The following is a 25,755-nucleotide window of genomic DNA, read 5'->3' on the forward strand; positions in this document are numbered from 1 at the left end:
CTTTTAAGTATAGTTACTCACAAAATATCTCTATGAAAATCAGTTTTTAATCCAAGTTGATCTTTCATTTAATTTGACACAAATTTTGTTCCAGACACTTTCTATTTAGCTATTTTACTATAATTTAATTTCATAAATAAAAGCTTAACATCACACTCTGTAATGAGTTTTTTAAAAATTTTGTGCTAGTGTCCTTAGGTTTCAGCAAACTTCTTCCAGGACCAGTTGGGGATGGGGTGAGGGGCAGATAGGCACAGGAAGGAGGACTTTCAGCTTTTGTAAAACCACCAAATCCTAGTGAATAGTTAAAATCTCAGAACGAAGAGAAAACACAGCTTCTCCTCATAAGAGAAAACACAAATATGGCAATAATAGTAACTGCAAGTAAAATAAAACAAAACAAAAAAACGCCATTAGTGATAGATTTTGGGATTCCAAGGGAAAAAGTAATTTTCATTTTCCTCAGGAAACTTTCATACCCACTGCAGTTTCCTTCCACTGGATTTCAGTAAGTCTTGTCAAAGGCTAGGGAAGAACGAAACATTCAGTAACTGACGTTGGGCAGAAGTGCTATTATACAGTCTTCTGCGGGAAGGCATGGGCCAGTGGAGAGGAGATTTGCAGGTGAGGTTTAATTTATTCTTTATTATTTGGAAAAGTTACTTCACAAATTCTTCCAAGATGTTTTCACAACCCCTCCAACAATAAATCTGAATTTGAATGTATATTCACAGAGGGGTGATTTTCCTGCCTTAAAGGACGGGTTGAGGATTAAGTGAGATAACAAAGTGTGTTCCACTTCTGTATAGTAGATACTCGAACTAGATAAACAATAGGTACTAGTATTACTATACTATTTTTGGTGATGGTGGTGGGCATAATTCAATAGAATGAGGTTAGGAAATGGAGAGAACTACATATGAAAACATAAATTTGTAAGGATAACAATCACAAACACCGAGGTGAGGGACCAAGGTTTCTCATTGACTACCATACCTGCAGGGCTGGTGTGGAGATGAGGCCCTTGAAATTATGTTGAGTGAATTAAGATTTCCTTGAAAAGAAACTGCCTCTGTAAAGTAACATGAGATACTCTAAGTCTCTATTTTATAGATGAGGAAACAGACTCAGAGTTCAAGTGGCTGGCTTGCCGAAGGTCACAGCTGCTGGATAGGAGAGTAAGATGCAGTGGGCAAGCTGAGCATTGGAGTAAGTCTGCATTCACATCTGGCTCTGGGCTTCTTAACTGCTTCTAAGATTGTCTTAAATAAGTTAATTGATCTCTCCACTCCAATTGATCTCTGTTTTCTCATTTGTGCAATGGGGAAATAATACCTGTTTCATTAGATAATCATGAGCATAAAATGTGTTCACACGTATAATTAAATTTGTGCTTTGTATGTACTCAATACATTTTATTTTTCTCTGTATGTATACTCTATATCTCTTATTGAGAAGAGAGGATGGAAGTGGGAATTGTTTAAAAGAAATTTGGCTAAATTTTCAGATTTTTTACAACCTTTCCATCTGACTTTTCCTCTCTCTAAGAATCTTAGGTTACCGTAGCACATGTGGGACTGTTTAGTGCTGAGGAGTTATGGGTGAGATGAGGAGGATTTGGGGGTACAGAATTACTTGAGAACAATATTGTTTTCTTCTGTATGCTTGTTTTGAAAGTTTCCTTTAGTGGGTACTGATGAGTAGCATGATGAAGAGAGATAGTGGTTTCAAGGGGAACTTTCAAGAGGAAGAAGGTAAGGTGTTGTTATGAAGTAGTATGGTGATTGTGTAAACACACATAACAGACACTTACCTAAATTAGTGTCATTCCTTAAAGAGTAGACACCTGGGACCTTTATTGCTGTTGTCATAATTTAACATGGCTCTATGGACATGAGCCACGACATGTTCTTTTTCTCAATGACCATTTGAGGTGGATTTAATTTATCCAAGATAGACATTTGGAACCCAAATGAATCAATTTGGGCAACAGAATATTTTGTCAAAAACAAAAAGTGAATATAACATTGTTAATTGTCTTTTAAGTCTTTTAAATTTGTTCTCTGAGGCAGTTCCTCCAATGCTTTTCATTCTTCTTTGTGGAAATAATTATACCAAGTGATAAATTTCCCAGATAAGTGGTTTGAAATTGTTTAAAAAGTTTAAAAAAGTGAGCAGTGACATCAGTGCTGTAGGTATCTGCTGACAGAAACTAAGTCACATTTATGTCTATCTACTTCATCCAATTCAAGTTCAGAAATTTTCTTTTCTTTCTTTGGTTACAACTCTCCAGCTTGTTTTTAAGTAAGCAATGTTAATTTTAGAGCCAGTTGGAATTTTTAATGTTATTGATAGGAATAATCTCTATTAAATACTCACCCAACAAATGTTAGTAAACCTGTTCTTACAAGCTCTTTTTAAAATTGCATATAATTTCTTAGATTGTAAATATGTCTGTATTTTCTTGAATTTGAGAAGGAATTTTCTTAAATAATGAATTTTCCCCCTGAATTTTGTTTAGACAGAATATTGGTGAAAGCATTCTTTACCTGTGGGTGGAGAAAATAAGAGATGTTCTAATACAAAAATCTCAGATGACAGAACCAGGTAGGACTGAAACATGCTGTTAATGCTCTTTTAACTTAATAGTAACTAAACTTCCATTTAGATATTCTAAATGAAATTTTTAATGAAAATCTATTCTGTTTTATGGTTTATATGTGATAAAATACAAGTTTCTCTGTAAAGTTCATTTACTCATGTAATTATGGTTCTTTCTTTCTATATGGCTTTAGCCTCTTTGGTTTCATCTTATACCCTTACAGACTTAGATTTTATGGTTAAGGAACTTGGGTCTAAAATTTATGCTTTCTTCAGCTTTTAAGGTAGTATGAACCATGTAACATTCTTCATGAATTATTGGAGTATATCAATTAGATAGTAACTTCAAATGAGTGAAGTGTTTATAGAAAAAGAACTTGGGAAAATTCACTGAACTGACATTTAGAATATAAAAATTTACTTTGAAAATATATTTTGAAATTGAGATTTTGGTTTGCTCTGTTATTCTTTTATTGAATCATTATATGACAATGTGAAACTATTTCATATTTCATTGTCACCACTGATAGAATTGTTTTCAATCTGAGAAAGAGATTTTTAAAAAACAAACCAATTATTTAGGACTCTCTTAGCAAAATCAGTATACACGTAAAGTTGATAGTAGTATATACTTTTTCAGAAAATTTTACTATTTTTTACTGCTTTCATTAACATCTAAGAGATAAGATGGTCTGTCCATGTGACAGTTTATTTTGAAGTATTTTCTTTAACTTTCGTGATTCATGTTCTGATTTTGTAGCATTTTAGGGCACTAATAGGAAAAGTAGTTTCAAAACAGAATTGATTTTGGCCAATCTACCATTCTAGAGTGTAGGATAATTGCAAATATGGAATGTATACCAGTAAAAATTTAGGACTCCCAGGAAGTTTGGGATCACACAACTCTCAGGAAATTTTAAAACTTATAGATCTTAAAAGGATATTTTTCTATTTTCCATCTATATCTATAATATAGGTTAACCACTCTCCAAATTTTAGAGTTACTGATTTTTGTTGTGTAATTTATAATTAGACTTCTTAGAAATTTTGTTTAGAATTTTGCTTATCAAAATTGTTTTTGTAGACTTCATACTAAAATGGAAGGTTTTTTAGTTCTGAAGAACTAAAGGCTGCAAGCTAGTGATCAAGGTATCTCATGAGAATTTTCCACTCCAGGACACCCACTTGACACGTAATTTATTTGGATTTTACTGTTAATCTTCAGTACATATTTACTATTTCATAGTTTCTTTCTACTATAGAAATACTAAATTTTAAAAGATTAAATACAACTATTTATAATTTTTAAAAATTCTGAACTTATTTTAGAGAAAAATTGCAGAAATAGTACAAAGGACTCTTCTCTTTTCTATCCCTCACGCTGCTTCCCTTAGTAACATCTTACATAACCACAGTTATCATTTCCAAGAATAGGATACAAAAATTGCTATAATATTAACCAAACTAAAGAGCTTATTTGAGTTTCACTGATTTTTCTGCTAATGTCCTTTCTGCTGTTAAAGGATGCTGTCCAGGATTCTACATTGCATTTAGCTGTTTTTTCTCCTTACTCTCTTCTGGTCTGTAAATAGTTTCTCAGTATTTCCTTGACTTTTATGACTTCTTATGATGTGACACTTGTGAAGAATATTGATTATTTTGTAGAATGTCCCTTAATTTGGGTCTGTCCATTGTTTTCTCTTAGCTGGAGCAAGATTGGGCATTTTGGCAAGAATACCACAAAATGACATTGTGTCCTTCACAGTGCATATTTTCAAGGAACTCATGGTATCAATATGCTTTATTATTGGTGATGTTTACCTTGATTCTTTGGTTAAGGTGGTATCTGCCAAGTGTTTCCGTAAAGTTATGGTATTAATCAGGGCTCTCCAGAGAACCTATAGGGTGTGTGTGTGTGTGTGTGTTCATAAAGACAGGGAGGGAGGGATGCAAGAGGGGGAGGGAGAAGTTAGGACGAGAGGAGAGAGAGATTGGTTTATTTTAAGGAATTGACTCATGAGATTGTGGGGGCAATCTGCAAGGTAGTTGGGCAGGCTGGAGACCTAAGGAAGAACTCATATTGCAGCTCAAGTCTGAAGGCTGGCTGTCTGCTGGCAGAATTCCCTCTTCTTCTGGGGAGATTAGTTCTGTTTCTGTTAAGACCTTAACTGGATGAGGCAGTCTGCTTTACTCAAAGTTAACAGATTTTGAATGTGAATTGCATCCAAGAAATACCTTTATAGAAGCATCTAGAATAGTGTTTGAGCAAATAAATACTGGGTACTGTGGCCTAGCCAAGTTGACATATAAAATTAGCCATCACAGTTACCATCTTTCCTCTAAGGGCCTTAAAGGAGATACTTTGAGACTATGCTAATAATATCCTATTCCTCCTTAAACTTTCACACACTAATTTTAGTATCTGTTAGTATGTCTTGTCAACAATATTTATTACTGTGGTGTTTGCCTAATGCTGAGTCACATTTTCTTCTTTAGTTATTCATTGAATTGGAATTATGTTGTGAGGAAGAGATGTCTCTTTTTGATTACTTATTTATATCAATATGAATGCATGTATATTATTTTATTCCATGGAGTAAAATTCCATACTATCATTATGTTGTTGCTCAAATTATTTTAGGTTTCACCTTTAGTATCTCCTTCAGGTAAACTCTTGTATTCTTTTTACAAGTTTATAAGCTCATCTCTCCTTTTATTTTTTACTCTCTGCAATCATAAGATATTCCAGGCTCATCTTTTCTTTTCCTTGCTCCAACCTTGGTGTCAGCTACTTCTCATAAAAGTCCCTGATTCCTTCTATTGAAGAATGGTGTTTAGAGATCAAGACCAAAAAGTTTTTAAGTAGAATTCCTTACTCTCAGAGTTCACTGATAATATCTCATATCTACATAGGCCCTGATGTAAAGAAGAAAACTGAAGAGGAAGATGTAGAATGTGAAGATGATCTCATTTTAGCATGTCAGCCAGAAACTCCTGCTAAAGCATTGGATTTTGATATCAGTGAAAATCGAACAGGTATAATGTTACTAACTAGTTTCTTTAGAGTAGAGTGGGATAGCAGTATTATGTATTGTTTTTGAAATGGTGTAGAAATATAGTAAACTCTCACATGTTAAGAAATAGTTTCGGGCGCCTGGGTGGCTCAGTGGGTTAAAGCCTCTGCCTTCGGCTCAGGTCATGATCTCAGGGTCCTGGGATTGAGTCCCACGTCGGGCTCTCTGCTTGGCAGGGAGCCTGCTTTCTCCTCTCTCTCTCTGCCTGCCTATCTACCTACTTGTGATCTCTCTCTGTCAAATAAATAAATGAAATCTTAAAAAAAAAAAAGAAGAAGAAATAGTTTCTAATTTGTAGAGAATTGAGTTATTTTTTTCCTGCCCACCAGCCATTTTGGTGTTTGCTGGGTCTGTCGGAATGGTGAGAAAGAAAGAAATTTCTCCTTCCCTTCACCCTTTTTCTTTTTGTGACTTTCTAGTGTTTTGAATTAATGATGGGAGAAACTGAAACTAAGAAAAGCTGTGTTAATGTTTTCAATTCACATCCTGTTTTTATATTTCTATTTTGAAATTTTCAGCTGTCTCCTGATGTCACAGAGTTAAGTTTTAGTCTGTGCTCACAAATATAAATGTAATAATTGAAAGTGCAACCACTGAATTAAAGCTAGTAAAATGCCTTTAAGATTTTAGTTTTTGCTTAAGCAAATTTGTTCCATAATCTAGTAGTAGTCAGCTTATGAATAGATTGATGTGATAAATCAGCTCTATGTTGTGATCAGAAGGTATCTTCCATTTTAGTATCTTAAAATTTTGAATAATAGCATCAGTTTTCTCAAGTCTTTTACAAAAACATGATAGATTAGAGGAAACATTCATTCTCATTGAAGGTAAGGTGTTTCCTATGCATTATACAGTAGGTTTTACTTATTAAATTAATTAATTTTCTATTTTTAAAAAGATTTTATTTATTTATTTGAGAAAAAGAGAGCATGAGCGGGGGGGTGGGACAAAAGGGAGAAATAGACTTCCCGTGGAACAGAGGGAGAGAGAGCAAGCAGAGGAACAGGGAGCCCAATAGAGGGCTCACTCCATCCTAAAACTCTGAGATCAGTTGGTGAGCCACCCAGGCACCCCTACACAGGAGCTTTTAAATAATACTATGAGATTTTAAAGTTCTTGCATGATATTTCAGCACTAGCAAGGGGATACACAGGAAGAGAAAAAGTGGGGGAGAAGACCCAGGACTCCCACTCCTGCTTTAGTCTCACATTTTATTCATTTATGTATTTGTGGATTTGGTATAAGATTTCTTTTGGGAAACAGGATCCAGTATTAAAATAAAAAGTAAAAATAATAGTCACGATAAGCAGTATCTGGTTCCTCAGTACTGCTCTAGTACAGTGGTCACAGTTCGTTCAAGAAGAGGACGCTCTCAGAAGAAAGGCAAAAGTCCTGCATAAACTTGGTTTCTTGTCCGAGTCCTGTCACAAACCAGTGTAGTGAGGTTGGACAAGCTGTTTAAAGCTGTGAAGAAATATTTGTACATGTGTTAGTTGAAGTAGTTCATTAATTATAAGGCAAGCTGACTAGGTAATATTCAACAGATCAGTGAATAGAAATAGAAAATAATTTCAGTTCTTTTTCCTGAATAACTTTAGATCCTAAATGAGGCAGATGTAGCAGCCAGGATGGTTGGTAAGTTTCTCAACAGAGTGAAGAGTGAATTAGTGGTTCTTTTTTTTTTTTTTTAAGATTTTGTTTATTTATTTGACAGACAGAGATCATAAGTAGGTAGAGAGGCAGGCAGAGAGAGAGAGGAGGAGAAGCAGGCTCCCCGCCATGCAGAGAGCCCGATGTGGGGCTTGATCCCAGGACCCTGGGATCATGACCTGAGCCGAAGGCAGAGGCTTTAACCCACTGAGCCAACCAGGTGCCCCTAAGTTAGTGGTTCTTCAACTTATTTAAGGAGCAGAGTAACTCGAAATCATGATACTCCCTGCAATACCAGTTTGGTATATTCCTGATATAGTCAATCCTATGAAGTAGGAACAGCTTTATTAGTAAAAGATGTTACATTACAGCTATACAAAATAAAGTCCTAGGTTTTCCAACAATTTATGCTACTGTAACAGTCCAGGATTTCAGTCCTAACCCACCTCTGGGTGACCTTGGCAGGTGAAAATCATTTTTAAGTCAAGTAGTCTAATCTTATTTATTATTTGGAAACTTTTTGCTTAAAATTATAATTTTTTTAAAATTATAATTTAATTATAATAGACAACTATTAATGGCTATAGGGGTTGATTTGCTGTATAATTTATGTCTCTTCCCCAGCTCCCTTCCCCACCCTCTGCCCACACCATTGTTAATTTTTCAGTATTTGAATGTGAGAATTTTAAAGATAAAATACAATTCTTTAAATTTATAGAGATAGAAGAATTACCTCCGATTGATCATGGCATTCCTATTACAGACCGAAGAAGTACTTTTCAGGCGCACTTGGCTCCAGTAGTTTGTCCCAAACAGGTAAAGTTACTGTGTCCAGCTCACTTTGATGTTGTTTTACCAAAGTAATTCAAGTAATGGTTTTGCAATAATATCCTTATTTTTGCTATTGCTTTTAGTTTTCATGTAAGGTAAAAATTTTTTGCTCGTTTTCCTACGCCCAAGTTACTGTCAATCATGGAAGTCATTTGTTTCTGTTTGTCACCACTTTCAAAATTGTACCCAAATTCTAATTAGGGCTTAACCCTATCATGGATTTTCAAACAAGAAAAACCCATTGGGTGGAAAATTATGATGCTTAATGTCTTGTTAAAAAGAATTATTTGGCCTATTGTGTGGGAGTTCTGCAAAACCGCATGGGTTCCATTGATGCCCAGGGAAGGGGACAGTGGACAGACCGGCTGATCAGAGTCTTTCTAACATGAATTCCTTTTCCTTTTCCTTTCTGCCTCCTAACCTTAGGTGACTTGGCTCCCACCCAAGGATATCAAATGGGAGACTTTTCAGGCACAAACTGTAACAACCTATAAAGTTAAATTAACAACAACAAAAGTATCATTAATTAACATAGGTTTTAATCATTAGTCTCTTCCCTTTGGTCTCTGTAGCTCCTCTACTGTAAGCTCTTCTAAGCCCCGACCTCCAGGGATACAGTTCTTTGTACCAGGCCTCACTTTCACTCTCTTCTGGTTTCTAGAAGAGGAAATTCTTCTCTGCATTAACTACTGGTCAAGATAACAGCTTTTGGTGCAGGCTTCTGGCTCTTTGTCTCAGCAACTCTATTTTGTCCTGGGCTGTTGCCCAAAATCTTGTTGCTAGGGTCCTCATTAGACATTTTGTTCTGAATCTGTTCATCCTGGATCCTCTTTCTTTCACTGATTATAATGACTTAGACTTAGTGGATTATAATTTGTGAGAGCTTAAATAAATCTTAGATGTCATTCTCTACTTTATTGATCAGGAATCTGAGAACCTAAAATATTAAAAAATGATAAACAGAAGACTGCACAGTTTCTGACTCAAATTGATATCTGTAGCTGCAGCTCAGTTTTCCCTGCCTCCAGGATTTCTTCTGTATTCTTTGCCCGTTACCTTTCTGAAAGGTCTGGCCACATGTCACTATCCCCAACCCCGAGTCTTTGAGTATTTCCTTGTCTAAAAGGAAAAACCTGAACTTATTATACGAGGCCCTTTAGTATAGGATCCTAGCTTTATCAATGATACAATGTCTTTTGTAGTCTCATTCATACTCTAAACAGTTTCTACATAAAGCTATTGGTCACTTCCAGAACCGTTCTCTTTTCTGTCCCTGGTAGGGTTACCAGATAAAATATAGGATACCTTTAAATTGGAATTTCAGATAAACATTACTGTACAGGACATACTACTACTAATAAAATTATTTGTGGTTTACCTGAAATTCCAATCTAACTGAGCATCCTTTATGTTTTATTTGCTAGATCTGAGAGATTTGCACACACTGTGTCCTCTGAATGGAATGGGTTCTTCCTCCCCCACCCCTTCTTCTCTTTTGATGCAAAAGAGATTGCGCTCATCTTTCAGGACCTGGCTTATGTTACCGCCTCTATAAACCTTAGATGACTCCCAGAGAGCATTTTGGTTTTATATTTGGGACATACCATTATTTTTTATCTGTCACATTGGATACATTAAACCCGGTGAATTTTCAGAGCTCATTTAAAAAAATGGTCATATTTACTTTTAAAATTCTTTACATGGGTGGGCGCCTAGGTGGCTCAGTGGCTTAAGCCTCTGCTTTCAGGGTCTGGGATCGAGCCCTGCATCAGGCTTTCTGCTCAGCAGGGAGCCTGCTTCCTCCTCTCTTTCTCTTTGCCTGCCTCTCTGCCTACTTGTGATCTCTCTCTCTCTGTCAAATAAATAAATAAAATCTTAAAAAAAAAAATTCTTTACATGGGTAAAAATTTTCATATATAAGTACCTATGACATGGTTAGTGCTCAAATATTTATTGATATTTGGTGCTCAAACATACCGGGTCTAGAGGCCAGCCTGACCCCTCTCCATCAGCTCCAGTAAAGCTTTGCCTGTCGCTTTGAAGGAAAAAAAAATACCAGGTCTATAATTTTTATACCAATTAAGAGTACCAGTTTCTGCCTCTAAAATGAGGAGAAAGCTTTGGAAATGGCTTTTTCAGAGCATAGTGGATTCTTTAAATCACTGTTTCAGTACAAGAGTATTTATATCAATATACTTTAAGATACTTTTCTAGCATATATTTGTAAACCAAATAAAAAGTATACAGTAGTTTATTTATATTACTGCTGTTTTTAAGGTGAAAATGGTTCTTGCCAAATTGTATGAGAATAAGAAAATAGCTAGTGCCACCCACAACATCTATGCGTACCGGTGAGTGATCATCACAATATTAGGAATGTTCCATTTGTAAAAAATGGGGGAAACTGATGCATGATTTTAAATAACAACTGCTTTGGGGGATTTTTTTTTCCTTTATAAAACTAATGATCATATATAGAATATTTGGAAGCTACAGAAGAGAAAAAAAAGAATTGGAGGGGAAATCAGCCATTTTCTGCCATTAAATGTAACTGATAATAATTTGATATATTTTGATGATATATTGTTACATTTTCTTTCTGTCTTCTATGCAAAGTTTATTTTTTCAGTGCATTACCCTACTATCCTTTTTCTTTCTTAACAAAACCATTTTTCCATGTTGTTACAATTGCTTTATAAACATTATTATAATGGCTGTATAATATTTCCATTATTTATTTAACCATTTACTTTTTGTTCAGTTTTTCATATTTTTTGATGTTATGGAAAATAGTCCCGTGAACACCTTTTTTATTCATTTTAGATATTCAGGATAGGTTACTTCAGATTCTTTTTTGAAATGAAATGGGCATATAATTTAAAAAGAAGAAAGAATGGATTCTTAAATGTAGAATTATCAAAAAGTATGAGTGTTTTTGAAACTCTTGATACATACTGCCAATTTTTTTCTTTTTTTCTTTTGAACCAATTTATACTCCCTTTAGCAGTGAATCAAGTGTGCTTCTTTTTACTATATACCTTTTAGTTTTGAATACTAAGGTTTTATACAAATCTTTGCCGGTATGTTAGTAAAGAGAGGAAAGGCATATTTCTAAATATGCAGATTAATACAGACTTACAAGAACAGAATTCAGAACTGAAAAGAATCAGAATATAAACATAGAGACAGTGCAAATTTAAAATGTGATCAAGAATATTGGTAAGATCTAGGCTTTCTGAAACTCAGGAAACTAAAAATAAAAAATCTTTCATTTTGGATAGGTGAGTTTTTAATATTACTAAGTCACATTAGTTTACGTGCCAAAACTTAGAAAAGACTAGTTGTTATACAATTCCCTACTTACTGGAGTATTGGTGGACAGAATTTTGATATTTTCTTTCTGGGTTAGGGTCATCAGTATAGAAATGAGTGATTAGTATGTGATTGCTCTCAGTGATTAGAATATGCTGTGGAGGTATTAATAGCCATTCATTCATTCATGCCATTTGTTTATTGAGTGCCTACTATATACCAAATGCTTTACAGAAGTTAATTCTGATTATTTCAGCAACTCTGCCCCTGCAGAAAGCTTTACTTTTTCAAAATCACATGGTTGTTAAGGGGTAGACCTGAGTTTGAGAAACTAATTTCATTTCTCTAGTTTATGCCTACGCAGCTGTGTGGCGGCACCTTCAACAATAGCTGGCCATAATGTTGATCTTAAATTATCAAAAAGTTAGATAATATGCTGCATATTCTATTTCAGGCCCCACAGTTTGGGGTTTTTAAGTTCCTGTGAGTATTTTTATAGTTTTTCATATTAATAGATGGTGAGCTATCACTTCTCACAAATTTCAGCATGACTACGTGCAGCAGCCCCTCCAGCTCGCTCCTTTGTGACACTTGGGAATGAAAGAGCTGAGCTTGTCAGAATTGTGTGTCGCCCAAGAGTAAAGAGGCACAAAGTGGAGGCTTAAAGGACCCCACTGGAAATAAAACAAAGTACCTTTATTTGGTACATGGACTTTGCGTTGTGTATTTTGAATGCTTAGGATCCTTTTAAGGTGACTTCCTGGTTCTGGGGTTCTGGGGCTGTGTTCCTGCTTTGGAGTTAAGGGGCACTCTTTAGCTGCTAGCGCTAGTACTGGCACACACAGCTGTGGGATACGGCATCATTATCTTCCTGGCATGTGAGGAAAAAAGCAAAAATGTCCATGGGATTTCATTTTTTAAAAACCTAACAGTTTATAACTTCATAAGTTATGACTTATAACTTCAATTTTCTTCACTGGTTCCATAAAATTACAGTGTTAGATTATAATTACAGTCCTAATATAAACCAACTGCTGACTCCTTTTTGCTTTAAATTTGCCATGTAAAATGTTGTCTAGTAGTACTGTGTTTTCTTGGAACTCTAAATAATAACAGAGCCTGGTCATAGTAGGTGGGCAATAAATATTTATTGAGTGAATGAATGGAAAGATAGGTTGAAGGATGAACGAGTGAATGAATGAACATGATTGCTATAATAAATATGAATATATAAGAAATAAATGAATATGTTTGCTGTAATTGACCTAGGTATATAGATATGGTAGTACGTGGCTTTTTATAGCCACAGCTGATAAGATATCTTTGGTGCATTTGCCTTGTCCTAGATGGTATTATTTCTTAGGGGCCTAAGAAATCCATCTTAACTGGCACCGTTTTCTTTTTATATCTCACACTTACTTACCATGCTTATTCTGCTGCAGTGTAACCCTACGTTATTATTCCAGACGCGAACTTTCTAGGTAATTTAAATAAGTAAAAATACCATGATTTATCTCTGATACTGATAACCAACCAGGGGAAAAGTTACAGAGAGAATAAATCTTATAATTCTTAGAATAGGGAGGATAGAGAAATGTTTGATGGCCAGAATAAGATGTGAGAAAGGTATAAAATGTTCATTTATGTTGATTTTGTCACCTCTATCTTTTTTATATCCTTTTTGTCTCACTAGCTCTTAGGCTCTTTGAAGACAGGAGTAAGCTATTTATCTCTTCTGTATCATTTCATAGTGCCTACTATGTATAAGGCTTCTATACAACAAGTTCTTAGTAAATGTTTCTCAGTAACTGCTCTCTGTAACCTTATAGCTTCAAGGTTAAATGAAGTGTCAATGTGTAAACTCACCTTCCCATAATCAGCATTTCTCATTTAAAGGAGGCATCCTTGATTCCTAGCCTTCCCAGATATAAACAATGAAATATACCAGATAATGAATAATTAGTGAAAATATGTCTAATTTATAGCTGAAGAAGAATTTTTTTTGACAAATATGCTGCTTTTGGAAGTAAATTGATTGCAACAAGTATGACGGTGTAACTCTTAGTGCAGTATTTTGGGATTTCAATGTGTAACACTGTCTTATGTATTTCTAGAATATATTGTGAGGATAAACAGACCTTCTTACAGGACTGTGAAGATGATGGGGAGACAGCAGCTGGTGGGCGTCTTCTGCATCTCATGGAGGTAAGTGTAACTTAAACCCTGTTAGTACTGTTCTCTGCACCATAAAACTTTTCGATGAAACAGAACTCCATAAAGGGAATCAGTAAATCAGTTAGGCTGTGTAACGTGAAATTTATTTGGGTGAATTTGTAGTTAATTTTTAAATACCGACTGAGAGAAACTTTTAACCACTTGATAACGGGCAGAAAGCACAGCATTAGTAACAAGTGCTGTGCTTTGAAGCCCTGTCAGTCACAGACAATAGAAGATTATCTTCAGCTATAGAGAAGTATCTTCTTTTTGTTTCTCGACAGTGTCCTTCCTGTTTCCTCTGTTCTGTCTCTGTGCAGATCCTGTTAGTTGGGTGTTATTGGACCGTCCAGATGGACCCAGAATGCTTTTTTATTAAGTTGTCCATCTCACTATCTTATGTTTTAAGACATTTTCTTACCTGTCTTCCAAGATTTCCATTGAATTTTTAAAAATGTTTAGCAGTCATGTATTTAAGTTTTAAGAATTCTTTCTTCTTGGAGTGCCTGGTTGGCTCACTCAGAAAAGCATGTGACTCTTGACCTTAGGGTCATGGGTTCGAGCCCCATGTTGAGTGTAGAGATTACTTATAAATAAATAAATAAATATTAAAAAAAATAAGAATTCATCTCTATTTTTCTATTTTTATAGTGTAGTGTTTTGACCTTATGGATACAGTATCTTCTAAAATTTTTCTGAGTGTGCTAGAGTTTCTTTTTTTTTTTTAAGATGTTCTCTCTCTTAAATTTTTCCTGGTCCAGTTTAGTTTATCTTGTCATTTCTCTTTCATGCTGCTGGACTTTTTTTTATCTCTATGGTAGTCCTTGATTCTCTGCTATTTTTAAGAATAGATTTGGTTTTTTTTCTTAAGGTAGTTGCTAAGTTTCTTGTGTTACTGTATGTGGAGGTTTGTTTTCTAGACGGGCCATTCAGGGCACCTGGGTGGTCAGTCAGTTAAGCGTCTGCCTTTGGCTCAGTTTATGATCTCAGTGTCTTGGGATCAAGCCCCACATCAGGCTCTCCTTAGCGGGGAGTCTGCTTCTCCCTCTCCTTTTGCCTGCTGCTCTGCTTACTTGTGCTCTCTCTCTCTCTAATAAATAAAATCTTAAAAAAAAAAAAAAAGGGCCATTCCCTTGAATGGAATGGTACTCCGTGTGTGGTCAGGCCTATAGATTGGTGGGCTTCAAGTTAAGAGCAGCATTTGACAGGTGTCAAACTGAGGAAGACCTTGCTGGTGGGCACCAGCAATTATTCATGCAACCCTTCCAGTGGTTTGTTCAGAAGCAGGTTTTGGTTGTTGTTTGGCTTAGGGGCAAGAGGCTGCTTACACTGAGCTATTGTGGTTGATTCATGAAGAACTAGAATGCTACCTGCATGATCTCCCCTTCACTCTACCAGGTTGCTCCTAACTTTGGAATTCGAGGACACTGTGGAGCAGTGTTTGCTTTCTAAATTTCCTTCTTATTCTAACATTCTGTGACCTGAATGTTAGGAATCTCACTCTGCTCACTTAATGGGGTTCTGCCATTAAAGTCACGGGGAAATGTTATGTGTAATTTTGTATGCAGGTCATTTCATTCTCCTTTAAAACTTGAATTCATACGTGTCTACGTGTGTATCTAATTATGCTTTTGAAAATAACAGATTTTGAATGTGAGAAATGTCATGGTGGTAGTATCACGCTGGTATGGAGGAATCCTACTAGGACCAGATCGCTTTAAACATATCAACAACTGTGCCAGAAACATATTAGTGGAGAGGAACTACACAAATTCACCGGTGAGTGGTTATTGAGATTATATAGAGAGTTTCTGACCACTGCCTATGAAAAAAAAAAAAAGAAAAAATTAAGAATGAATCAAAATGTTTGAAGGATGCCTGCGTGGCTCAGTTGGTAAGTGTCTTCCTTCAGCTTAGGTCATGATCCCAGCCAGGGTCCTGGGATGGAGCCCCATGTCAGGCTGCCTGCTCAGCAGGGAGTCTGCTTCTCCCTCTCTCTCTGCCCCAACACCCTCCCATGCGCATGCATGTTCTTTCTTGCTCTCTAATAAATGAATAAAATCTTTAAAAAAAAAAGAAAAGAGAGAATGTTTGTGGTGCATTGGAAATTGTGGGCTTAGGTTCTATTAAGAACAGTGTGACTAGCCTGTTGTGTGAACTTGGGCAGATCACTTCATCTCTTGGAGCCTTAATTTCATAGATTCATACAGAGTTTTATAAAACCCTTAAAGACCAATTTTCACGCTCTAAAATTGAGGCCGGGAGAGGTTGTGTAGCTCATGCTACAATGAACTAGATGTTCTTCAACAGTGTGTAAAATTCTGATATTCCCTGTTAGTGTCAGAGCACTTTCCCTCTCCCCTGGCATGCATTGGAAGGCCTGCCTTTATACTTTGAATTTTTTTGTTTTGTATTTTATAAGCAAGTTTATTTTAAGTTTGTTGCGTTCCTTTTGAAAAGGAACAATAGATTAAATAACATCCAAATTATTCAAATGTAAATCTGTTAGGTCAGTGAGTGTTTTCCTTGACTACCCTTGTTTATTTTGGAAATATTAAAATAGAATACAAGTGAAAGTGCCCTATAAAACAGAAAGATGATACAAATGGAAGTAATAATACTTTCATTCTTATACATATTCTATATGATTAGACTAAAGTTTCCTAAGCCAGTCTCTTCATATAAATGGGGAGATACTACATTGATATTTATGTCTTTTTTAGGAGGAATCATCTAAGGCTTTGGGAAAAAACAAAAAAGTAAGAAAAGACAAGAAGAGGAGTGAACATTAATACCTAAAATTATATGACAGGTTAATATGCCTATCACTGTTCACAAATTCCACAGTCACCAGGGAATATTGTGCAGAGAGGATCCTGGACTGCTCAAGTTGGCCAAACCATTGTGGACACCAGCGCTGTCTTTTCTTCTTTGGTTATATCATCTGCCAAAAATAGAGAACTTGTGATATATTCATGTGTATTTCAGGCTGATTCAGAAGAATTAATTTGAACTTAATTGCCACTTCATCTAATTGAGGAAGGTAACAGTTGCCCAGGGCAGTACCTGAATTAACTGTCCATTTCAGTGCTTGTCAAGTGCCTTTGTTAGGTGGGGAAGAAATGTCTCGAGAGGAGTATAAATACCTGGTATCTTGTCGTCGGGATTCTCATTATGTTAAATGAATATTGCCTTTGACTGCTATTTATGGCTTATTGGAATAGGAGCTCATGGCAGATTGATCTTGGAGAGTTTCTTCTTGTGATTTTGGTTCACAGTAAGTCACCTTTCATTTTATAGTGTTCATCATTGAGTAATGATTAAGCAAAAATCCAGGAGTATCCATCTGTAGTTATGTGCTGAAGTGATAATTAATCTGCCAGATTTGTTTGCATAAGTGTTATTGCTTCCGTTTCTGTTGCATATTGGTGATTGTGAAATTTCAAAATGTGACTTTTCTAACCTCTACTTTTTTTGTTTAATTCTTGTAATGTAAAGCAGTAGATAGGGAGTGTCTGTAGTTTTCTCCCGTCCCTGAAATGTGTTAGTGTAATATTCTGTTTCTGTTTTTTTTTTTTAACATCCTGGAAGTACCTTTCTTGTGATCTTCATTGAGGAATTAGGACGATGCTACAAGCTCTGCCGCAGTTAATGGGGCGTTTATAGAAGGGGATAGAGGTGGGGAAAGCCACACTGGTGTGGGTAGCACGTCGTCCGGTGGTTATGTAAGTGTGACGCATGATTTCTTCTACATTCCAGCCATCTTTCTCAACTCCATGACTTTGCAGAGAAAAGGAACAAATGTTTTGACTGGAAAAACAAAGAAAATCCCTCTTTTTTTTCGTTATTACCAGATTTCCCTTTATATCAGTGTTTTATGTTCCTCCTTTCATCTGTAAGTTATGCCCTATACCTCTACGCATCTAGACAATACAGTTATCTTTGAGATATAGCAGTAAGCTATTAGCTGTTCCCCCTTTAGATATGATTGCAAACAGTTATTGAAAGTTATTAATTGATTGCAGATTTGTCTGGGATTCTCTTCCAAACGCAGGGAACGGAAGTTCGGAGGCAACTTGGAATGGTGCTTGCATCATGGAGAGCATCACAAATACTCTTTTTCTGTTCCCTTGCTGTCTTGCCTTTGAAAGACCCAAAACTCTTATTTGGTATTTTTAATAAAAATCTAGTAAATGGCTTTATACTAGGATGGATTCAGAAGTAAAATCCAAATTGTATTTGTTGTAAATATGTCTAATGTTGCCAGTGATTAGTAGTTATCAGAGGATGTCCTAGATATATTTAGAACACTTACCTCAGATTCCACGAAAAGTTAAGTAGCTCCTGTTAAGAAGTTGAAATCCATTAATTAATGTTAACTTCACAATTTTGGCATGTCTGACCTGTGAAAGAAGATATGAAACAGGAAGAATTTGGTGCTGCTGAAAAATTCAGTTAATTTTTCCAAACACCAAATTTGAATTTCTTTCTTGCTGTTTCATCTCACAGTTATTTAGGTCTTTAGATAGAAGACCTTATATCTGTGATCTCATTTGCCCTTATTTTAAAATAAAAGTCTTATTTTTGCTTCTTTCTACAAAATTATTAGTCATATTTTCCTGTTTAAAAAACCCAATATCCTTTGCCCAAAGGCAGTTATCTAGTAGGGAGAGATCTCAAAGTCTCCAATTCTGAAATCTGAGTTACTTATATTTGTATTCAACCATTATGGACCCCCAACTAATGATAGCATCTTTTCTCTATTTAAAATTTCTCTCTATTAGAGGATTTTCAGATTCTCCAAACAATAATTTTCTATAGCCAGATCTATATGCTCTGGCATATTTTATAATATACAGTATTAGTTAAAAATATTCTCCATATGCCAGTATGTAAGAGCAAGTAGCATCTACTTTTTAATGGGAAAAGCAGTATGATTTGGAGGTATGTATCATGAAACAGGATGTATTTGAAAAGAATTTTATCAAGCTAATCACACCCAAGAAAGACTAGCATGAAGCAGATACTGTTTGGAGGGCAGGTGAAATTTACTGGAAAAATTGTATAATCACTTCTAATTCTACTCTCTAGAGATAACCATTATTAACATTTGCTATGTACATCCTTCTATTTTTTTCCTATGCATGATTTTGTATATATAGCTATTTTTATTTCCATAAAATGGTATTAAACTGTATATACTGTTTTGTATCCTGCATATTTCATATAGAAGTATATTGTTAACATTTTCCCATGTCAATAAATATTCTTCTATGGCTTAGTTTCTTATGGCTACATTGTATTCTATCTTCTGGGTATATCATGATATACTAACTAGTCCCCCCATGTTTCCAATTTTTAAGTTTTTTCAAATTTTTCACTTAACTAACTGAAAAACTCATGTGCAGATTTTTTTGGTATTTATCTCTGGTTATTTTCTTAGGAAAAATTCCTAGAAATGGAATTTCCTGATCAAACATTTACACATTCCGTTTTTTTTTTTTTAAGGTTTTATTTATTTATTCATGAGAGACAGAGAGAGATGCAGAGGGAGAAGCAGGCTCCCCACTGAGCAAGACTCAACCCCAGGACCCCAGGATCAGGACCTGAGGCAGACGCTTAACCATCTGAGCCACCCAGGCTCCCCATTTATACATTCTAATAGCTTGATTGGTTTGGCCAAACTGCTCTCCAAAAGAGGTATCGCCATTAGCATTGTGTTAGAAGATTCTTAGGATATGGGAGATATGGGAAAATAGGGATTCTGGCAAATAAAACTACCACTATCTTTTTTTAAATTGATCTTTTTGTTTTTTTTGAAATAATTATAGATTTCACTAGAAGTTGTAAAAATATTCTGCTTTCCCTGTTAGTAACATCTGATGTTACTATAGTATGTTTACAAAACCAAGAAATATATTCTGCCTGCAAGTTCTTTATTGGGTATGTGATTTGCAAATAATCCTCTCACATTTTTTTGCTTGTCTTTTATTTCTCTCTCTCTCTCTCTTTCTGTCTTTTTATTCATTCCCTGACAGTGTTTTTCACGGAGTAAAAGTGTTTAATTTTGAAGAGATGTAATTCACCTTTTTTTTGTTGTTGTCAATAATATTTCTGGTGTTACGTCTAAAGAAGTTACCTACCCCCAGGCCATGAAGATTTTCTCCTTCCTCTTTAAAATTTAAGAGGTTTTTTGGTTTTGTTTTGTTTTTCATTTAGAACTATTACACATTTTTAGTTAATTTTTAACTAGATATAAGCTTTAATTTGCAGTTCATTTTTGTGCACATGGATATCTGATTATAGAAGTGATTGATTTTTTAAATTAAACTTCTTACTGATGAATTTTCACAAAGTAAACAGTTATATAACCAGCACTTCAGTTGGAAGAAAGGACAGTACCAGTACCACAGACCTCCCCCCTTGTGTCTCATCCTACACTAGCTGCTCTCCCCCTTTGCCAAGTAACCACCTCCCTCCCCGACTTCTGACACCAGAGATTAATTGGGTCTGTTTTGACTCTCACGTAAGTGGAATCACAGTCCTTGCTCGGACTCCTTTTGTTCCAACATTTTGTGAGATTCATCTGGATTGCTGTATGTAGCAGTTCTTTTATTCTTCCCACTGCGTAATATTCCATTGAATGAACACGGCAATTTATCAATTCTGTTAATGGATATTTGGGTCTCCAGTCTGAGGCTGTTATATTCAGTGCTGTTACAAATATTCTTGTAGATGGTTTTTAGTCCACATAGGTAAGCATCTCTAAAGCAGTGGCTTTATGGAGTCAGGATATGCATACGTCGACCTTTAGAATACGCTGCCCCAGGGTGTGCTGGTGAATTTTTAACAACTGAATCTGGAGTGGTTGCTGGTTAGTAACATGTGTCAGTTCCTGTGGTGTAAATACTCCCATTCTGTCCAATTCTGAGCCACTCGTGTGAAATTTACCAGTGGGCAAACTTCCTGAACACTCAACAATGGCTTTGTGAGCTCCAGCACACATCGCTCGTACTGACAGATTAGTCTTTACAAGCAGTTAAACCAATTTGCACTCCTACTCGTAGTGTAGTGAACAAAGTTCTAGTTGCTGCATATCAACATTTGGTATTACCTGACTTTGAATCTAATTATGCTGTGTGGTGTGTAGGGGTTTCACTTTGTGGGCTTAATCTGCATTCCCCTGATGACTAATGAACACCTTTGGTTACTGCAGTTTATACCTGAGCTGACTGAGTTATCATATAATGACACATTTTCCCCCTTCCAGTAATGGAAATATTGGGGCTTGTTACCAACTTGGTTCAGATACAGAGAACTAAGTTTACAATTTTGCATATTGGAGCACCTAGTCTGTAAATTATAATACTCGGTCACTGCCCCCACTGGTATATTCTCTATGAATTTATCAGGAAACTGAATCTTTTTTTTTGCTTGTAGTTTTTTAATTTGTAAAAATGTGGATTACGATTCCTCCCTGTCTGGGATAGTATGGGGATTCAATGAGATGCCTTCCATGGTGCTTAGTATGTGATAAGCATCTGATAAAGCCATTAGATAAGTATTATCTTTTCCTCCCTATTTAGGGGAGAACTGTCCTCTTACTTAAGACAGTCTCTTGTTGAGAATTCTGACAGTCCCTAGAATTTTAAGTTGACCTTGAGGTGATGAAGTTCTGCCATCCCTTTGGGGAGACAGTGGAGTATAGCAGCTTTGAGATGGCTCTCTGGAGCCTGTCGGGTTTGAATCCTGTGTCTGCTTTTTGCTAGCTAGCTTGCTCTAGTTTGAGCAAGTTATGTAATTTCTCTGCATTCAGTTTTGAAAAGTTTATTAAGAGCTAATCAAGCCATGGGCTGATATGGAAGGACTGCTTAGTTAGGGAGATGCAATAGAAGACGCTCAATCTAGCTAAGGACCAAGCCTGACGAACTTTCTCAGTAAATAGCCAAATAACTGTATATATTAAAGATGCTCTTATCACTTAGGAAATTCCTAGAGTTCTGGGTCTTCTAGGCCATAAAGAGGGATAAAGACCAAATATATAATAAATTATAAATCAAAGTATCACAACATGTAAAAACCATTCTTCGCTCGAACTATGGTCTGTGAACCATCATTTGCAACTCCCTCCCCACTGCCCCGTGTAGGCCAGGTAAAAAAAGAAAGGCAAGTCAAAAATTACAAAGCTTACAGATGGATTTTGGTTTCTGAACCTAGGGAAGAGTGTTTTGTGTTGTTTTGTTTTCCATTAGTCCTGGTTTTGAGTTATATGTACCGTTTAGGGGCATGATAAAGTTAATTCATACATCAGGACCGCCAAAAATGGGGGCTGCCCTAGTATCACGACGTGTGTTATAAATCTAAACATAGGTCAGCCTACACTGGCTATGTGGGAATTGCGTCTCGAGGAAACCCAACTTAAAAAAATCACAGTCCTCCAACTCAGCTTTAGCTAGCTTACCCTACCCTAAAAAGTAAGACCTGCTAGCCTTTTCAGGAATCTCTGACTTCCTGGCCAACCATGCCCTGTTTCTGCTCACCTCTCTTAATGCTTTCTAAAACTCACTCTTGCCCAAAATCCCTTGGGAAGAATGCTCTACTGTTTTGGAGCGCTATACTCCCTTAATCTGTGCATTGTTTTCTCCCTTGAATAAAGGACATGAAACTCATTACCAAATTGTATTATTGTCATTTGACAGGCAGATAAACCACAACTATGTGTGATTAATGAGAATTAGATTTGCAAATCAGAGTTGGATTTAAATTTTGGTTCCATGCTTTGGACATGGAAGCTATTTTGGACAAGTTACTTAATTACTTTGAGCCTTATTTTTCTCTTCTGTAAAATGAGGCTAATAACCTTTCCTCACAGGGCTTTTGGAGGGTGGAATGAAATGAGATCTATGTGAAATGTTGTTAGTCTAAAGTTTCTCACATAGCAGGAGCTTGCTAGATGAAGGTCGGCATGTTTCTTCTAAAAGCAGAGAAATCAGATCAGTCTGAAATCAATGATACTGGTGCTGAATATGCCACCCTGAAATCTGCCTCTTCTGCCTCAGGATTATTTTGAGCTGATTATTTCAAGAAACTGCAGATATAGCAGAACATCCGAAAACTGAGTAAAAGTTACCTTTTGGTAATGGAAATCTACATTAAAAATGAGGCATGCACCAGCAAGAGAGTGATTGCCAGATACAACTTTTTCACTTGAGAGTCTTATCTGCAAGGTAGGGCAGGCAGCCTTTGCTTACCAGTCATTTCCTCCTCTCATCTTCCCGTGGATTACCTCCGCCCCACAATACCTTTTGTCTTCAGCTGGAGATGCTATTTAAGGTAGTAGCTTGGACCATCTTGGGAGTTTTATTTATTTTTCCTGGATATCTCCCACATATATACGAGGCACAAACATTAATAAACTTCTGCTTGTTTTTCTTTTGTTAATCTGTTTTTTATTACAAGGAGTCTTCACCAAGAGCTCAGGGGTATGGGATGATCTCAAATCAAAGTGGAGATGCTCTTTGGAGCTCAGACAGGAGAGTGAATCAGGAAACCAGCAGCGGAATGCAGGAAGGAAGAATGCTGGCTTGTGTTCAGCTGTAGGTCTCAGTGAGTGGGAAGTGTAGAAGGGTGTGGATCAGAAGTTTCAAAAGCATTTTTTTTTTCAACAAGAAACTCCTCTGTAGAGTCAAGTACAGCAGCACAGCCTAAAGCAAAGGGGTAATTTAGATTTAAAATGGAAAAATAGGTTTAAGTGGTCAAAAACAGATATAGGACTGAACAATTTGTTGAGGTAAGACTGTAGAATATATAAAAGAAAAATGCTTGTAGGTTTATGAAACGTTTAGAGGACTAAGACAGTAGTACAGTTAAAGTAGGCATCAACGTTGACTCTTTGGAGAAACTTTTTCTTCCTTTAGGCACACTATTTTCCATTTTTTTGTTTTATCTGTGTCTGATTCTGTAGTAACAATGCTTAAAAACTAATAGGAATCACTGAATCTGACACCAAAAGCACAGGCAAGGAAAGTAAAACTAAGATAAATCAGACTACTTCTTTGCATCAAAGAACACAATCAACAAAGTGAAAAGGTAACCCATGGAATGGGAGAAAATATTTGCAAATCATGTACCTGGTAAAGGAGTTGATATCCAGAATATAGAGAACTCCTAAAATTCAACCCCCTACCCCTCAAAAAAAACAAAACACCCAACACCCAATTGGGCAAAGTACTTGAATAGGTATTTATCCATAGACTATATACAAATGGCACATGAACCAGTGCCAACATCATCAATCTTCAGGGAAATGCAAATCAAAACCATAATGAGAAATCACATCATAACTATTAAGATAGCTACTAAGAAAAAACCCAAAATAACAACTGTTGGCCAAAGCGTGGAGATATTGCAGCCCTTGTGCACTGCTGGTAGGAATGTAAAGTGGTATAGTCACTAGGGAAAACAGTATGGGGGTTCCTCTAAAAATTAAATGGAGAATAACCATATGATAACAGCAATTCCAATTCTGGGTATATAACCCAAGGAATTGAAAGCAGGGTCTTGAAGATATATTTGTACATCTATGTTCATAGCAGAATTATTCACAAAGCCAAAAGGTAAAATCAACCCAAGTGTCCATCAGCAGTTGAATAGATACACAAAATGTGTTATATACATTCAGTGGGATATTATTTATCCTTAGAAAGGAAGCCAGTACTGACATCTGCTACAGAATGGATCATCCTTGAGGATATTATGCCAAGTGAAATAAGCCAGTCACAAAAGGACAAATACCGTATAATTCTTCTTACATGAGGTACTTGGGGTCATTGAATTCATAGAGACAGAAAGTAGAATGGTGGTTACCAGGGGCTGAGAAGAGAGGAAAATGGAAAATTGTTGGTAATGGGTGTGGTAGAGCTTCAGTACTGCAAGATGAAGAGTTCTGGAGACTGGTTGTCTCACAATGTAAGTATACTCACCACTACTGAATGGCACACTTAAAAAATGGTTTAGTTAGTAAATCTTAAGTTATGTGTCTTGTGCTACAATTAAAAAAATTTACAAGACCCTATATGACGTAGGGTAGCCTTGGCTTTGTTCTAACTGTTGTAAGGTGATGTGGCAGGAAGGGAAGAAAGTTCCAGAGGGAGTAACTGATGGCAGTTGTCTAAAGGCATTGGATGAGTCTGGTCAGTGTGAGAAGAAAAATCCCCAGCTGAAATGAGTGACTTAGAATTGCATTGGTGGGAAGACCTACTGCTTATAGTTCATTATTTTACTTTAAATTTATTGAGAACTTTTGCTTGATGCCAGAGTGCCAGTAGGCTAGAGAAAGAATCTTGTGAAATGAAACAGAAGTAGACAATGAGTCAGTCAGGTAAGATCTTGTAGACCCTGATAAGATCTTAAAAAGAGCAATGTGAAAAGACAAAAGTGTTTTAAGCAGAAGAGTGACACAATCAGATTTGTCTTTTAGGAGAAGAACTCTAGCTGCTTGGCAGAAAATAGATTGAAAATGAGCAAGAGTGGTTAATGGGAATAACTTAAGCCATTGCAGTGAAAAAGAGTTAGTGGTAGTTTGGATTAGGATAATGGCAATGGAGATGAAGCTATGTAGATGAATTTGAAAGACATTTAGGAAGCAAATTTAGAATCTGGTGATGGATTGGGTACAGAATGAGCCACTGGCACAGCTGCATATTCTGTTACTCTCATAAGTATATCTGTTAAAATTTCTTTATTTTCTGAGGGTTTCCTTGGTCTTCCTATTCCTAGGCTTTTGTGAGTTGCCTGAAATACACTTGTTTGCCATCCCTCAACACAGGGATGACAGATGGGTGTCATCGTTTCCAAACTGGAATATCACAGAACTTCATTGGTGTATGCCAATTTTTGAAAGTTATTTTTTACTTTAATTTTGTTTCATTTGGCTTATGAGTTTGCAAATTAGTCACATATTCTAATTAGGATAAAAAAAAACTGGAGAAAGCATGGGTTTTGTTTATTTTGATTCTTAATAATTTGAATTTCCTTTTGGCTTTTATTAGAATGGACTGGAAAAACTAAATTT

At 36.0% G+C, this 25,755-nt stretch overlaps 2 protein-coding genes across 4 annotated transcripts in view; both read left to right on the forward strand.

Annotated features, from left to right (window-relative positions):
- Positions 1 to 18,963, forward strand: part of IMPACT (impact RWD domain protein) — a 29,510-nt gene extending 10,547 nt beyond the window's left edge. For 2 of the 3 annotated variants that reach the window (XM_004742853.3, XM_004742855.3), the window contains exons 5-11: positions 2,522 to 2,607; positions 5,515 to 5,637; positions 8,044 to 8,141; positions 10,434 to 10,507; positions 13,583 to 13,673; positions 15,327 to 15,461; positions 16,406 to 18,963. In XM_004742853.3, coding sequence (XP_004742910.1) covers positions 2,522 to 2,607; positions 5,515 to 5,637; positions 8,044 to 8,141; positions 10,434 to 10,507; positions 13,583 to 13,673; positions 15,327 to 15,461; positions 16,406 to 16,474 — 676 coding nt within the window. In that variant the 3' untranslated portion in view covers positions 16,475 to 18,963. The remainder of the gene's footprint in view (positions 1 to 2,521; positions 2,608 to 5,514; positions 5,638 to 8,043; positions 8,142 to 10,433; positions 10,508 to 13,582; positions 13,674 to 15,326; positions 15,462 to 16,405) is intronic. The other variant, XM_004742854.3, reaches the window with a different exon arrangement.
- A 246-nt stretch (positions 18,964 to 19,209) lies between these two features.
- HRH4 (histamine receptor H4) overlaps positions 19,210 to 25,755 on the forward strand; it is a 30,277-nt gene continuing 23,731 nt past the window's right edge. The window contains exon 1 of the mRNA XM_045065468.1: positions 19,210 to 19,382. The gene's annotated coding sequence lies outside the window, so the exon portion shown is untranslated. The remainder of the gene's footprint in view (positions 19,383 to 25,755) is intronic.

The sequence above is a fragment of the Mustela putorius genome, unplaced genomic scaffold (genome assembly GCF_011764305.1).
Source record: "Mustela putorius furo isolate JIRA1106 unplaced genomic scaffold, ASM1176430v1.1 tig00003858_pilon_pilon_pilon, whole genome shotgun sequence".
Lineage (NCBI taxonomy): Eukaryota > Metazoa > Chordata > Mammalia > Carnivora > Mustelidae > Mustela > Mustela putorius.